We start from the raw sequence: 16,347 nt of genomic DNA on the forward strand, positions 1-16,347 counted from the left end.
ACTTTGGCTACCTCTTTTACTCTTAATGGCTTTGTCCTTCTCAGAAAAAGTCACAGGTAACTCAGAGACCAGAGACGGCTGATTCTGTTTTAAATGGAACAATAGTAATCAATAACGTTCTTCAAGTAGGTTGAGCTCCACAAATGACCTCGCAGCTTCACTCATGGCTATGGATCCAGTTGCCTGGGTAATTCAGCTGAACCTTTGAGCTTTTTAATCAAATTGGTTGTGAAGGCTGCTGGTGGTTATGTCTGCATCGTTAGACTTGAGTTGGAAATTTGCTGTATACAGGTACCTGAAAAGCACATGGGAATTGAATTTTTGTAGCTCAGACCAGGTCTCAAAACTAATTTAGTGAAACTTACTTCTAAAAGGAATCTTAAAGTATATATACATAATATAGTATTTATCTCCTCTAAGGTCCTATTTTGGTACCTTAGGGCTGGCAAGTGACCTTGGGCTCTTGAAGACTGGGCAGCAGAACAGGTTCTTCAGCCAGACACTTAAATACCAAGATCCTAAGGTCCAGCCCCTCTCATTGTACATAAGGGGAAACTGAGGTTCCAATGGCACAGTGACTTACTTAAGGTCACCAAATAGTAACAGAGCTAAGATAGAATCCGCCATCCAGGGCCTTCTACATGCCAGGCACTGCACTAAGCAGTAGGGCTCTGCCCTCAGGGAGCATACATTCCTAGGTGCCAGGTCCTCTGTTCTTTATACCTTGTGGCAGCAGCAGCCGCTCAAAAACTGTTTATTCTTTGAAGTTCTCTATTTGTTTCTTGGGAGGCAGAAATGAATTTAATCTCAGTCTTGTCTCGTGTTCCTAGAACTAAAGGCAGGGAGTTCCGGGGCCAAGAACAGGAAGGGACTTGTACACTTCGGAGCCTGATGTTGGCCATGAGAGGGAACCCTCTGATCAGTTGGTTTCTGTCTCGGGCTGGTCTGGAACCAGTCAATTCCTTGGGTTTTCATACGTCCCCCTTGTCCCTCTTCCCTTGTGTTTCTGGCCTGCCCTGGAGTGTTTGGTGAGGGCCCCAAGGACCCAAGTGTGGCTTTCCTTCGGCTCTCCTCTGGGTGCTCTTCACATTCTCCCCCAGAGGTGGGTGCGCTCCAGGGAGACTCTGGCAGTAGCAGCAGTTCACTGAAGTGCTAGGAGAGGAGGAGGGACCAGGACATGCAGCAGGACCAGGTCTGAATCTTAGGCAGAACTGGACTGTTTGGAGCTGCTTCAGGTGTAAAATTGGGCACTAGCACGCCCCCCTCAGTGAGTGCCCAGTGAGAAGAGGGAGTCATGCTTCACACTGTCTTGGGGGGACCTTGGACTCCCACTCTAAGTGGGTCAGCAGGCCTCCTGCTCCGGAAATGGCAGCTACTTTCTTCCTCCTCTTAATGTCCCAGGGGTCCTGGTAGTGATGACTTCCTGTCGGCTTCCTTCTGCAGATAAATTGAAGAGCGCTGAGCCACCGAAAGACCCTCCTTCAGAGCTGGATTACTTGGAAAACGCCACCACGATCGACGAGTCGACTCTGACCCCTGAGCAGAAGCTGGGGCTGAAGCAGGCTGAGGAACGCCTGGAGCGAGATTACATCTTTCGCTTGGAAAAAGTAGACTATCCTCCTTGGCTTCTTGGGGCACTTGGGGCTGTGCGGCTTCTCATTCTTCTCCTTGCATGTCTGTCCCTGCTGGACTGGGGGCTGGTCCTCTTTCTCCCTGGTCAGTGGTTGTGGGTTCCACACTTTTGGGTTCCTGGGCTGCCTCCTTCAGACACGCCTCTTCCTCTGCCATTTATCCCTGAGAAAGTGGGGGGCTAAGGACTGAGTTAATGATCAAGGGCCAGTGTGTGGGACAGAAATCATGCTGGGAGGGAGTTGTTCATGGGAGCTTGGGTGATGGCCCTTCCTGATAGGGAAGGAAGGGTCTGGGGAAGAAGTCCTCCAGTAGGAAGAGCTCTGATTTGGAGTGAGGGAGGTAATGGCAAATTAGCCAGTCAGAGAAGAGCAGAAGTATTAGGCCCAGGGTAGGAAAGGTAGGAAGGAGAGGGGAGGTAGAAAAGGCAGTAAGTACCAACCTTATAGAGGGCCTCCGGATTGAAGAAGACCCCAGGTATCCCCAGGGCTCCTTTCAGTGTTTCTGGCCCATCCCTCTCCCATTTTGTTCTCAGCTGCTCTTTCCGGCTTCTGGCAGTGGGAAACAGCCGGCTATATTCCTGGGATAAAGGAACAAGGTTGTGATTGGTAAAGGGCTGGTTCAGAAGAGATGGCAAGGGAGAGGGATATGGTATGTTGCTGGCTTGGAGCATTTACTTAGTAGGAGCCTAATATAAACATCCTGGTTGATTGATTGACTGCCAATGGCCCATATCCTCTTCTCTGTCATTTAACTTTGCCCTCTTAACCCTTGCCATGTTTCCAACTCAACGTGTACAGTGTGTTGGACTCCGAAGAAGCCTTCCCTTTTTTGGCTTTTTAAAACTCAGCAGAATTGTCCCTCCCAAATCCCTTCTGGTTTATAAATGCCTGTGGTGCCTCCAGTAGCCTCGTCTAAGCAAAGCGCCCTTGCGTTTGATGCCATAACTGAGGTCTCTCATTAGGAGGGCATCTCACAGCTTAGCGGGTGCTTTTTGTCTGTTAGGTGCCCTGGCCCTTAGAGCTCCCGGAGATAGGCAGAGCGAGGCCTTTGTACTGAAGACAGAAGTGAAAGTAGCACTCCGAGGTAGGGTGTAGGTCTTCCCGAGGAGGAGGGGCTCTAAGAGGGAAGGCCATGCCCTCCTGGGAGTGACCCGACTGCTTCATGGCAGGGAGCTCCAGCTTCCTCATCCATCTCCCCACTGATAAAAGCACCTTGTGAGCTAGGGAGGACTCCAGCCCTTGTGGCCACTGGATCACAAATGAGCAAAGTCTCAGATGACTTCATCTTGGTCCTGCAGCTCTCGGGGACAGACTCCAGTCTTTGACTTAGATTAGGCAATCCTGTCACATGCTCTTCTCCTCTTTCCCTACAAACACATATTGTCTGCTTAGGTCTGGTAGAACCAACTATTCTGTAACCCTCGTTACATTGCTATTAGTTATGTAAAATGTGAGGCTATATTCTTGAATCCTAGTCAAGAGTATCAATGAAGGCAGATTTCTAATGGTCCATGATGTCTCTAGTTTTACATCCTAAACTGTTTAAATTATTGGCGGGAAGGGGGTATTGCAGGAAAGATAGCATCTCTCAAGCCAGGGTCACTCCTGTAAAACACACCAGCCTTAAGGGAAAGAGTTCCGCTTTGCGGCAGCATTGTTCTCACTCCTCCCACTCCTAAAGACCCCGGACAGCCCTCTGACCGCGCACTGTGGCAGGGCCAGCGCTGCAGTACTCTGGGCTGACCCAGAGCTGTAGTGCAAGAGCCTGCTGGTGAGTGCGGCAGCACCCCCTTAGTGCTGGGGGGGGGGGCGGCAGCACCCTCCTCGGGCCCCAGTCTTGGCCACATGAGGACTTTGCTGAGCACCTCTTTCCCAGCCTCTGCTTGGGCAGGTGAGTTATTCAACACAGGGGCAGGACTTGCCATTTCTCCCAACTTCATTTCACTTTTCTGTTTCCTAAATTGGTTCCTGCTAAATTTGCCTCTTCCTAACCTTCAGAAAAGTGCATTTGAAGGTTTCATTTGTTGACTTCGTTGATTTGAGAACAGTCCAGCTTGGGTGTTTTCTAGGCTTCACGTCTTCTGTTACCTCTTCACTCTTCTCTTTCAGCGCTCCCCGGAATACACCAATTGCCGATATCTATGCAAATTATGCTTAGTTCATATTGAAAATATCCAGGGAGCACATAAGCACATAAAAGAGAAACGGCATAAGAAAAACATTACGGTAAGTTTTTTGTTTGTTTCTTGAATTTTCATGTCAAAAAAGAATGTTCTATTTGAGTTTTTAATCAAGTATGTTTTTTAATCTATTCGAGTATGAATAAAGTCCCTTTGCATTCTCTAAAATCTGAATGTTTAATTAGGAGCAGCACTCCATATGGTGACGGTCAGGGAGGAGGACCTGTGTAAGAAGCAGAGTGCTCCTCTCCAGGCCGGGGGTCACCAGCTTAAAAAGGGTGTGAAGTAACAAGCTAGGAGCCATTTTGTTGTATTGGCCACAGCTGCTGCTTCCATGTGGGTAATTTGGTATCTTTTTCTGGGGGTAGTAGATTTTTTGTGCCTTTTGGTAATAATTTGGTATAGGTAAATGATTTTTAAAAAATTTGGCTCTGAATTTGCTTCCTTACTTCCATGAGTACCTCTGATGTACTTTATTGGCACTGTACTAGGGACTTAACTGCCTTTTGTATTTGATTTCCATGACTACCCAACAAACTATTCAGAACATGTCATGTAACATTATTTTTCTTTCATTCGTTCATTCATTCATCTGAACCTGTCATCACTCAACAATATGAGAGCAGAGATCTATTAAAAACACCAGATCCAATGATCCCTGGCTCGCTCTTTCCATGTCTCTCCCAACAACTGGACCATTGGCTCATCCCACTGAATTTTCCACCTCCCAGTCAGCTGTTTGTGGTCCTGTGGGATCCAGTCTACACAAAGCATTATGTGTAGGTGAAAATAATTTTGTTAAAGTATTCTTGCATCATCTTCTCATTAAACATGCTGCTAATATGCCCTGTTGGTTGAACCCTTTAAGAAGAAAGGCGGGCCTGCAAACCTAGGTGCTTGGCCAAGAAGCATACTCTAATTGGGAATTGCAGATAAACTCAAGGACCTTTAAAGAAGGGAGGTATCTTGCTTCCCTGGCTTTAGAGTTCCCAAGGCTAGGTGAGCTCTAAAGCCAAGCTTTCATTACAGAGAGACTTTTAGTTTAACAACGAACTAACCTCTGGCGGGTGGGGCTGCCTGGAAGTAGGAATAGCGATGGGACGAGCTCTCTCCTCCTGGATCATTCGTAAAGTTGGTCATGGCTGGTGTCGACCCCTTAGACTCTTTGACTCGAGTCAGCTTCGGAACTTCTCTTAGGGCAGAGGAGTTGTGACGGTCCGGTCTGGGCTCAGCCTGAAAAAAGCTTGCCGCCTGTTAGAAGGGCCTCAGACGCTTTTACTATGAACCACGTGACGATCCATCGTGTAGAGGCAGAGAATGTGTAATGTCGCCCCAGCCGCAGTTATTTCATCCTGATGTCGTGATGGTGGGGTTTGGTTCTAACACATTAATGACAGCCTGCTGCCTGAGGTACCCACCATTGGTGGACAGCAATGATCTGCGGGAGTATTGGTGCCTTACCCCGTGCCATTAATTCCCCAAGCTTGTCTGCTTACCTTCACCACATTGCTTATTGCTCATGTAGAAACATTCCCATGGAACTAACTGCTTCCTTACCTCCCCCGTGTTCTGCTTGCCATGAGGAGATTGGATTAGATGGTCTCTAAGGTCCTTTCCAGCGAGAAATCCACCCATCCTGTGTTTTCCCAGAGCCCCTTGGCATGGGAGAGGATGCGCTTAGATGGTGTTTTCGGAAAAGTTTGCCTTCTTCCCCTGTTCATAGGGACGAGGGTGCCCACTTTGCAGCTGGACTGCCTCACAGTGACAATAGAGGACGTCAAACTGCAGCTGAGACACAGACTTCTCGTCTTATCCGAAACACAAACACCTGCTCCGTTGCACCTGCCATGCTGTAGTTTGAGGCAAAGAATGAGGCATTCTGATTTTATTCAGCACAATAAGAATTTTTTAAAACCATGTACAGTTTTTCTATATGCTCATTATCCCCTAACTGCTCAAACCCATGGCCTTTTCTCAGTCCTCCTCCTTCTGCTTCTACTGCTTCTGACCTTCCTTCACTTCTGACTGCAACAGTCTTCCCTTGGCTCCTCTGACCCGGCCTCCTCTTGGTTCTCCTCCTTTGTTTGCCTGATCATTGGCGAGAGTTACCCGTTGCCGCTCCCTGTGTCCCATGGCTGTGTCCTGGGCCCTGTGTTCTCTCTCTGTCCCTAAGTCCAGGTTTCCAGCTATCAGACAGCGCTCCCGGGACTTTCCATTCCTCTTAAACAAAACACAACTTAGACTTCCTTCCAAATGTCTTCCTCCTCCCACTTTGCCCATTGGTGCTTTTCAGGTCACCCAGACTGGAGTCCTTCATTGTTCCCTTTCCCCCAGGCCCTATGGCCAGTCATTTTGCAAGTCTCATTGATGCTGTCTCCACAATATCTCTTGTGTCTTCCCCCTTCTTTCCATTCTCAATCACACCCTCCTCAGGTTATTGCAGCCCCTCTTCATTGGTTTCCCAGCATTAAGCCTCTTTCCTCTCCTGAGGCAGCTAGGTGATTCAGCAGATAATGCACCTGCGGTTGGAGACCTGGGTCTCTGGGTCACTCTGGGCAAGTCACTTAATCTCTTAAAATGAGGGCCTCACAGGGTTGTGAGGATCAAACAGAATGATATTTTTAAAAGCTTTAACATAATACCTGGCACTTAGGAGGTGCTAGATCAAGGCTTATTCCTTTCTCTTCTGTTCTAAGCTTTTCTCTGAAGAATGCTATAAATTGGTATTCCTAAAGTATGTGTCTGACAACAGGACTCCACCCCCACTCAAAAAGCTGTTTCCTCTCAAGTAACATAGGAATCCCCCCTCCCTCAACACTTCCTCTGGCTCTCTCTTGTCTGGTCTCCCTTTGACATCTCTGGCCTTCTCTATGGTTCTTTGAGTCTGACCTTCTGCCTGTTGCCTCTGGATGCTTGTCTCCTGGGCCTGGAATGTACTTTCTCCTCCCCGGACCATCGCTTCTTTCAGCCGCCTGCTCTGTGAAGTCTTTCCGGATTTCTCCCTGATGCCTTGGACTCTCTCCTTCTTGAAATTATCATATTAACTTTTGTACATGTTGCCTCTCCTTCCTAGATTTTAAGCTTAATAGGTGCTTGGTAGGTGCCTAGTAAATGTCTTTTTGTTTTGTTTTGCTTTTTTGTTTTTTAATTGAATTGGAAATAGGATTTAGAGCTGGAAGGGCCCTTAGGTACAGATGATCTAGTCCAGGCCCCTCACCCTGATAGATGAGAAAACTGAGGTGCAGAGATTTAGGGACTCACTCCAAGTCACCGAGTTAGGAGGTGATAAAATAGGATTCCTAGCTGGTGCTTAGCAGAAGGCCTTGCACGCAGTAGGCCCTTCATAAATGTTTGTTGAACTGAAACTCAGGTGCTCTGACTAAATTCAGAGGCCTCTAGGCTTCTTTATGCTGCCTCCTATAGTCATAGGTTCACCTTATTTTTTGTTCCCCGATAGGAAAAACAGGAAGAAAATGAATTACGAGCTCTGCCACCCCCTTCCCCTGCCCAGCTGGCTGCTTTGAGCTCCACCCTCATGCAAGCAGCAAAAGAACAAGGGATTTCGGACAATGACTTTGGGTTCCGGCAGGAAATTGTGACCGAAATGGAAAAGGTTATACAGCAGCGCCTACCAGGTACAGAGGCTTACCGTCATCATCATCGTTATCATCATCATCATCATCAGTCAGGGGCTTTTCCTCAAAGGCCTTACACAGAGCCTCCCATCATTTTCTTCCCCTGTTTTCTCTATCTTAAAAAAGGTTTAAATTAATTTTTTTACTTTAAAAAGCAGTTCTTCTCTGCCTTGCAGGGACTCCTATGAGAGTCATTTTTTTTGTATGATTTTGCCTACAGCACAGTGAAGAGCTGTTTCTGTTTTACAGAGGGACAGAGAGGATTTAAGTAAATAAATGTGCAGCACTAGAAGGCATCCCTACCTTAGCAGCAGCATCCACAGGATTGGAATTGTGAGCTTACGCCCTCCTCCTCTTAGAGATCCTATAGCCCCCTGGTAGCCCTTGAGAAAAAGCCCTGGGTGGGTTGCTGCAGCCAGCGAGGTTGCAAGCCTGTCCTCACTTAGCTGGAGCCATGGATGAGAAGCAGCTGCCCCCTCATTTAGCTGGACCGCCAGCGGCCTGGGATCATATGACCACCATACCATGCCTGCCCCTTAGTGGGGGGAGGCTTCTGACCCATAATAAAGGGACCAGAGGGTTCCATGGGAGAAAATAAAAGACACCACGGGGCATTGACGTTGAGGCAAGAAGATAGGCAATCAATTAGATTTTAATCGGGATGGAGATTTTGAGTTCTCCTTGACATTTCTGCTTAAGTAGCGGGTTAAAATGTTATTTAAAGCATTCCTCCTCCATTGCTTGGGGGTAGCCAGATGAGGGGTATCAGCACATTTGGTCTTCCTCCTTTGCGGGGCCCTCGGGCCTGTGGCATGGGAAAGCTCTGGCTAGTCTGCAGGCCCATGGAAATGGCACCTGAGAAAATCAGCTCTCTCTAAGTTTGGGAAGGCTCATGACAATATTTGTCACCAGGTGATGATTGTTTTTGGTCATGACAACTCATCAAAGAGTCTGCTAAGGGTGGAAGAATTGTATTGGACATCAGCAGTGCAGGTGCAGTCCCATACCGTCGTGCATCTCATAAATACGAAAGGTCTCTCAATAGCTGATCTTTTGTCCTTAAACAGTCCTAAAAAGATTTACCTTATAAAAATGTGAAAGAGAAAATTACTGGTACCTTTTTGATTTAGCCGGATCATTTTCAATCATCACTTGATAACAAGAAGAGCTTTTCTGCTTCAAGAAGAGAATGATAGAAAATCAGTTTGTGAGAACACCCTGCCTTTACAAAACGAATCATTGTTCATTCTAGCCTTAGTCACAGGACAGCCTGTCCCACTCATCCTCAGGTTCCCAGATGTGCGCTATCTTTGGGGCTGATCCCCTTGAGATCAATTCCGAGGTGGCACGAGCTGCCCAATTTTCTCCCATTTACCTCTTCTAAGATAATCTCAGTCACGGTGTCTGAGAAGATCCCGATGGCAGCCATTGGCATTTGTGGTTAGTAATGACTTGGCTGTACTTCAGCATTGGAAAACTCATCCACCCTGAGTAGACACGGCTTTCTTCCCAGCCCAGATGTGCTGTTCTCTTCTGAGTAGTAAATAGTTTCAGTGCCAGGTGGCCAGACTCTCCCTGGTGGATAGCCAAGTGTACACGAATCCTCTTTCCATTCTCTCCCAGTTAAATTGTCAATGAAAATCAAAATAAAGTCTGAGATTGGCTGCTAAGCCTTCCTTGCCTTGGTATCTCGGTCTTGTGGCTGGTCAGAGTTCACCTGTTAGAGGAGAGAGAAGAAAGAGGGCAGTTTGTGGTGGGTTTGTTGTGATTTCTTTAGGGCACTGTCATCTTCTGTGTTTTATGCCTAATGCCCTTCTCTTGTCTTCCAGACTGTTCGCTTAGGCTGTATGGCTCCTCTCTGACTAGGTTTGCTTTTAAAAGCAGTGATGTTAATATAGATGTAAAATTTCCATCCAAGGTAAGTAGCTGTAAAAGTACCTTGTCAATGATCATCTGAACTCAGTTTCTCTGCATCCCTTTTGTTCAATGGCATTTCCCCCAAAATAAGAGGACAGTATTCTCTTTAGGCCTGAGTCCTGCAGGTATTTATCCCTGCAGATGCTCCTCACAGAAGAGGCCTGAGTGGACGCCTCTTCTAGAGCTGATCATTATTATCATAAAAGCAACAACTCAGGTTGACAAAAAGCTTTCTTCCCAGCAAACTCTGGGAGTCGTTTAGACTGTTATCCTTTTGGACGCACAGAGGAGGGCTAGAGAGGTAAGTGGTTGACATACTGACCCTTAGGGTTATCACTTGGCAGCTGGAGTTTCCTCCTGTGCCTCCTGCCTGCCAAGTGCAGGCCCTTTTATGTTCTTCTTTACTGCCAGGCCCGGGTACAGGGAGCGGAAATTTTTTTTTTTTTTAAATCAGGATCTTGAATCAGATTAAGTCATAAAATGTACTTTTGAGGTTGGTTCCGACATAACTTGAGTATGTCACAGTCTCTATTCCAGTGCAGTCATTTTTTTCATCTATGGCAGTCTAATAAATATTAAACATTAAGACCGACAGGCTTATTGTTTGCAATAGATTTTGGTGGTAAGCCTCTTGGCAGTCTGCTGGTAGTTCCCATGCCAAATCATCCCTAACAAGCATTCAGAGCAGTGACTATCCTATCCCCTTTGCTTTTGCAATGAAATTATAAAATCACTTCTCTTTCTAAGGACTCACAAGTCCTTGTGATAGTGCTCTAGAGCCCACATCATTTGCTAAAGAGTATTTCTGTTAGAAATAGTAAATAAAAACATAAAACATATTGATTTTCTTTTCATTTCTGTAATTTTAAATTAAAATGATGATGGTAATTTATATTAAAATGCCCTTTCATGAAATTGAGTTTACTCTGATGTTCTACTATTGGACTTATAAACCTATATTGATTCTACCTTGTAATTTTTTTAGATGAGTCACCCAGATGTTCTGATTCAGGTGCTTGACATATTAAAAAACTGTGGTAAGTTTTTTTTTTTTTTTTTAATTGGCACTTTCCAAAGAAGGGTGTGGGTAGGATATTTTCAGTTTAAATTGCTTATGTAGCTAACAAAATTAAAATGCCTATCCCCAGCACATTTGAGAGATGATTTCCCACCTAGAAAAGTCAAAAATGATTAGAATTGAAGCAGTTATATTAAAAGTTGCAGCCTCTTTGGGTCTTTTGTCTGTTTATTTTGAATTGTTATCTAAAAAGTTGTAGCCTCTAGGTTTTTTGTTTATTTTGAATACTATCAAAGCAGAAGTCCTTAGACCAGGATAGAGAACTATTTCTACTTGTGAAAGGAGGGACATGGTGAGAGTCTCTGAGAAAAGGGAAATACCAATGGAGTAAATACAGTTTTCTGTGAGTTTGGAGATGTTTTATAGCCCTAGTTTAACTTCATTGAAGCATTTACTGAAAACCTCAGACTTGAATCTTGCACACACAATAAACATGCCCCAGATTTCTGATGTGCTCTGGCTTGCAGAAAGATCCTGAAAATTGGTAAGGAATCTATTTCCAAGCAAGGCCTTATACACTAATTGGATAGTCTTTGTGTGCCCCAGAACTCAGCATAGATTGTCCCAAAGCAAACTGAGTTGTGTGTTTTGTTTTGTTTTTTCTTTTTTTAAAAAAATAGCTTTTTACTGACAAAACATGCATGGGTAATTTTTCTACATTGACTCTTGCAAAAACTTCTGTTCCAACTTTCCCTCCACCCCCTTCCCTAGATGGCAGGAAGTCTCATACATATGTTAAATATGTTAAAAGTGTATGTTAAATACAATATTTGTATACAGATTTATACAGTTATCTCATTGCACAAGAAAAATTGGATTTAGAAAGAAGGTAAAAATAATCTGGGAAGAAACAAAAATGCAAGCAAACAATAATAGAGTATAAATGCTATGTTGTGGTCCACACATTTCCCAGTGTTCTTTCACTGGGTGTAGCTGGTTCTGTTCATTACTGATCAATTGGAATTGATTTGGTTCATCTCATTGTTGAAGAGAGCCATGTCCATCAGAATATATCCTCATATAGTATTGTTGTTGCAGTGTATAATGATCTCCTGGTTCTGCTCATTTCGCTCAGCACCAGTTCATGTAGGTCTCCGTGAGTTGATTTTTTTAACAATATGTTACTTTCTCCTTTTGCCCTTCCCAGCATAGTAGACTAGAGTCTCTCAATGAATCAAACTATGTTCATTGTCAATAAAACATTTATTAAGTGCCTGGTATTTAGCTGGGAATAGACATAAGGACACAGAGCCAAGGAAGGAAACAGTCCTTCTTTTAACAGCTTGTGAATTAGTTTGGACTTTTAAGAAATGTAAAGACATTTTCAGTGACTATTTTTCAAATTTTAGGTTATTATATTTTGTTTATTTAATTTGTGATAGTTTAAAAAAAAAAAAGCTAAGCATTTTGCTCAGGAATATTACCTTTCTCGAGTCTCCCACTCCAAATCTGCCATCTCCTTTGCTCTGGCATGTTCTTGCTCACTGAATGCCCACCCTCAGCCCGCTTACTTATCTCTATATCTTTCTTTTGACCAACTTCATGCCATTATCTTTAATAATAATAATGATAATAGAAATGATCACCTCAGAAGGGTAATATTACAGAAATCATTCCCATTTTATATTGAAGAAACTGAGGTGCAATTCAAGCCCAGATCTCCTGGCACCACATTCAGTGTCTTTTCCCCACTACAACAGTTTTTTACTTTTTTGGAAAAAATGAAAAGATTTCTTGTTATAATCATTTTTACATACTCTTATGACTTATATGTTAAAAACATAATAGACATCCCCAGACTTACCAGCACATGGCCCCTGTTCAGGATCAAGTTAGAAACATTAATATTCTTCACAAATCATTAGTCCAGATTTCTTCCAGCTTATTCTGACCAGTAGTGGCTATCTTTTGTAAACTTTTTGCAAGTTTTTGTAAATCACCCATTTTTGTATATTTGGGGCATTTACTGGGTCTGTAGTGGAGGGTTAAAGGAATGGGATAGACGGACATTCAATATCCTATTGGTTCTGGGGCCATATTGGTAGGACAGGACCCAGATGCATGCAACAGCAAGAACACTAACTGTACAACAGTTAATAACCTGTTCTCATGCAGATTGGAAAACAAACTATTAATCCCTTCATTGTAGGTAGTCACCATGAGACTCTCGTGGACTATTCCTTTGTAAAGTCAGTTTAAGAAAGTCCAATTCTTACCAGAGAACATGCTTAACAAAATAGACGGCTCTCTGGGATGGGGAAAACAGCTGATCCTCCCAATGCCAATAATGAAAAAATGAATTATCTGAGAAATAGCATGTTGTTTAAATTGTTGATTCCTTAGCTTACATTTCTTTGTTTTTCCTTATCAGCATTATACTCAGAGGTGGAGTCTGACTTTCATGCCAAAGTTCCTGTTGTCTTTTGCAAAGATGTGAAGAGGTTGGTTGTGATGATAGGGGAAAAAAATTAGTAATTAGTTTTTCTTTTAAATTAAAGGAATAGTATAGTGAATAAGCAAGTAAGTCTTCCTTTTTGCTCTCTGAACTGCTCTTTCTGAGAGGCCAGTTCTTCATTACTGAAAATAATATGCTTAACGAAAAGATGTGGTTTAACAAAAACCATGTGCTTTTGGATGTAGTTCTTTTAAAAAGATACACATAAATCTTCAAATTTACACTTTGTTGTCATTAGCCAAAACGTTGGTTTGTGATCTTTGACCTTCTAATCAGGTATTGATAGGGTGACCTGCCATCTTGAAAATGGAAATTGAAATCAGTATTAAAACAAACAAACCACCAAAACAAGGCAACTAAAAAATAGTAACCCTAAATGATCATTGTGAACAGAGTGGGGAGGGAATAAGAACAGAGGTGTCCAAATACTTTTTTCTTAAAATAAGTCTTCATTAACTTCCTTGGATTATACTCCCTACTCCCATTTCATCACCTCTGCTTTATCCTATGGTGCTTGGAAATAATTTGTGATCTCTAATAGGCTTCTTCAAGGAAAGACCAGGTAACTCCCTAAAGGTGTAGTTTGGGAGGGCACAGCAATTTACACACTGTGGCCAAGAGGCTATTCCAGAGAATAATTCAGTTCAGCAAATCTTTATTAAGTGTTTAGTTGTGCTGGCTTCTGTTTGAGACCAAGGGTTCAAAGAGGAAGAATGAGCCAGTTCTTGCCTTCAAGGAAGGGGAGTATTTAACATGTTCCTCTAAATGAGCCTGGTAGAAAGGGGAAGGGAGTGATAGCAAAGACTGGGACTGGGGACCACCTCTTCTTGGAAGACTGGCTGGGACGGGGAAGAAGGTTCATGTGGATTGTGATGGCACAGAAGTGATATATATATGCATACCCCCACATATGGACAAATATATGTATGTGTGTATACGTTTATGTGCATATGCATAAACATACAGATATATATGTGCATATATAAACACATGTGTATGTATGGGGGGAGAAAGAGAGGTGGCCTGGGTTAGAGTAAGAAAGATGAATGATGAAGGAAATAAGCTTAGACCAATGTCCTTCAATATGGGCTTCTTTTTATATTCTCCTTGGGATTCTGCTCCGGACTTGGGGGCACAGATTGACTCCCTAGAGCTCTTTGGACCTGAATTTCCTCATCCCCAAAATAGGGTGCTCAGGCCGCTTCCAGCTGTGATGCTCTGTGTCCCCTAAAGACACCGTTTAAAACACCACCCCCTGGGAAAGTCCTTGGTAGTACCTTAAATTAAAAATGAGCCACAAATGAGTAAGATATCTGTACAAATCAAGTGGGTAATGGAAAGGGCTTCCTTCTATTGGGGGTGCCCATTTCCCAGGGGGTGGTGTTTGCATAGAGGCCCTTGGTGAATGGTGACTTTTGGGAGCATTTCTTATTCTTTGAGATGCTGGGAAGATAGTTGCAGAGTTGGGTGTGATAGGCTGCTCAGGGTGGTAGATAATTAAAATGAAATTTGTTTCTTTTTTCTCAACAGTGGTTTAATCTGTAAGGTGAGCGCTGGAAATGATGTGGCATGCCTCACAACTGATTTGCTTGCTGCTCTTGGCAAGCTAGAGCCTGTCCTAACCCCCTTGGTGTTAGCTTTTCGCTACTGGGCTAGGGTAAGTGGAATCTGGGAGAAAGTACTTCACTTGTAGAATATACCAGGATTTTTCTTGCACTAACATGGCAGCTAAAGTTCTCTGCTGCCTCTCTGTGGCATGGGGGTGAACTGTCCTGGGTTCTTGAAGTGTCTACCAAGGGAATGGAAGCTCTAGGAGTTCCCACAAGGCTGGAAAAGTCTCCAAGGAAAGGCCCAGCCAAAAACTCTTGGTGCAATTTTCAAGGGAAAGGACTGGTCACCAGGTAATGAGTTCTATTGGCAACAGCAACTTACTGTCTCCCTAGGCAGTGGTGTCCAAGTCAAGAGAAACAGATCCCTGGCCGCTTATTGACTTGGAGAACCAATGTCGTTCACGACATTGTTATATGGCCTTTTTATTTACTTTGTTCAATATTTCCCCATTAATAGCTTAATCTCGTTTGTCTTAGTGCACTTTGACACCTTTCTCCTGAGGCGTGGAGGTCCCCAACCTCATGTATAGAGCAGGCATTTGGGTGACTGGGTGCAGACGCTTGAACATCCCTCTATGTGCCGCTTGGGACGGAAGAATTGGGCGGGAGAGTTGGCAGCTTGGGCTCGCCTTGAGTTTCTTGTTAAATATGAGATTCCCTTTGAGCCTTCTTATCTGTCATCATCATTTACTTGCCACAGCCAAATTCCTGCAGCTTTTCAGTCTCTACTCTCTCTTTACTATCACCCTCAAAATAGAACTTGGTCCCTATTTCATGGGGGTATTTTATTGAATCTTTAGCCTTTGACACTGAGTTGCTTTTTTCTTTGATGTCCCCCAAGGAGTCTGTGCTTTGAGGGTCTCTGTAGAGCTTTGAAAGGCTGCTGTCCACCATGTTTAGATTGAGAGAAGGACATGCTGGCCTCTCGTGTTCTTCGAAACAGGCTATCATTTTGTAGCTTTTGTCGTCCCAATTTCTTGCCTGGTCTCAGGAGAATATTTTCCCCTCTTAAGTCTCCCAGACTATGCTTGCACAACTAGTGAAGTAGAAGCAGTTTCCTTTAGTTTAAACCCAGAAAAGCTACAGTGGAATTTGTATTCCTGCCTAACCCAGTGGGATTAGAATGGACTTTTTACTGTGCACTGTGGGACAGAATGAGTCTGACTGCTTATCACATCCTGGCAATCTCATTGTCAAAGTAGCTGCCTCTTAACCTTCTGGTAGGGGAGGGAAGTCTCTAGATAACATGCCTTTATCTTCTGCTGCTGAGTCTTATCAACAGTTAAAGGCGGGGGAGTTGGTTACCTGTCACTGTTTACTGCTTATTCAAGAACTGGGAGTTCTGGGAGATAGGATAGTCTGCCAATTGGAGACTGAAAGAGACTCTCCCTATAGGAATCTTCACTTCTAATTGGTCTCCTGATTAGAGCTTCTGGTCCTGTTCAGAACCGTCGTCTGAGAGAAGGACCCAGAACCACGGCTCTTGTGGGGTGAGAGCCCTGATCTGCCTCGCAAGAGTCAGCCAAGGAAAATTGAATCATGGCGACTATCATTAAGCGCAGCCTTGTGTTTGTTATCACATTCATTTCAGAACATGGCTCCTTTCCCCTCCTCTAGCCATCCATGTGCCCTTTCCTAGGCATTCCTTGTCTTGCCTTTCAGAACTTCTCCATTGTGTGGACACCCCTCCTTTCTGTCTTGTATCAGAGACCTATCAATGAATTCTCAAAAGTAGTTCATCAGTTACAGTAAATGGGCAGCAGCCAGATGGCTCAGGGGATAGAGCGCCAGGCCCAGAGTCAGGAAGTCCAAATCTGGCTTCAGACGCTTCCTAGCTGGGT

At 44.1% G+C, this 16,347-nt stretch overlaps 1 protein-coding gene across 6 annotated transcripts in view; it reads left to right on the plus strand.

The window, feature by feature from the left end:
* Positions 1 to 16,347, plus strand: part of TUT4 (terminal uridylyl transferase 4) — a 65,458-nt gene that overhangs the window by 15,665 nt on the left and 33,446 nt on the right. For 4 of the 6 annotated variants that reach the window (XM_074265919.1, XM_074265921.1, XM_074265920.1 and 1 more), the window contains exons 4-11: positions 1,444 to 1,607; positions 3,741 to 3,857; positions 4,438 to 4,590; positions 7,269 to 7,446; positions 9,276 to 9,364; positions 10,349 to 10,400; positions 12,813 to 12,882; positions 14,427 to 14,553. In XM_074265919.1, coding sequence (XP_074122020.1) covers positions 1,444 to 1,607; positions 3,741 to 3,857; positions 4,438 to 4,590; positions 7,269 to 7,446; positions 9,276 to 9,364; positions 10,349 to 10,400; positions 12,813 to 12,882; positions 14,427 to 14,553 — 950 coding nt within the window. The remainder of the gene's footprint in view (positions 1 to 1,443; positions 1,608 to 3,740; positions 3,858 to 4,437; positions 4,591 to 7,268; positions 7,447 to 9,275; positions 9,365 to 10,348; positions 10,401 to 12,812; positions 12,883 to 14,426; positions 14,554 to 16,347) is intronic. The other 2 variants (XM_074265924.1, XM_074265925.1) reach the window with 1 other exon arrangement.

Source organism: Sminthopsis crassicaudata, chromosome 4 (assembly GCF_048593235.1).
Source record: "Sminthopsis crassicaudata isolate SCR6 chromosome 4, ASM4859323v1, whole genome shotgun sequence".
In the NCBI taxonomy this organism is placed as follows: Eukaryota; Metazoa; Chordata; class Mammalia; order Dasyuromorphia; family Dasyuridae; genus Sminthopsis; species Sminthopsis crassicaudata.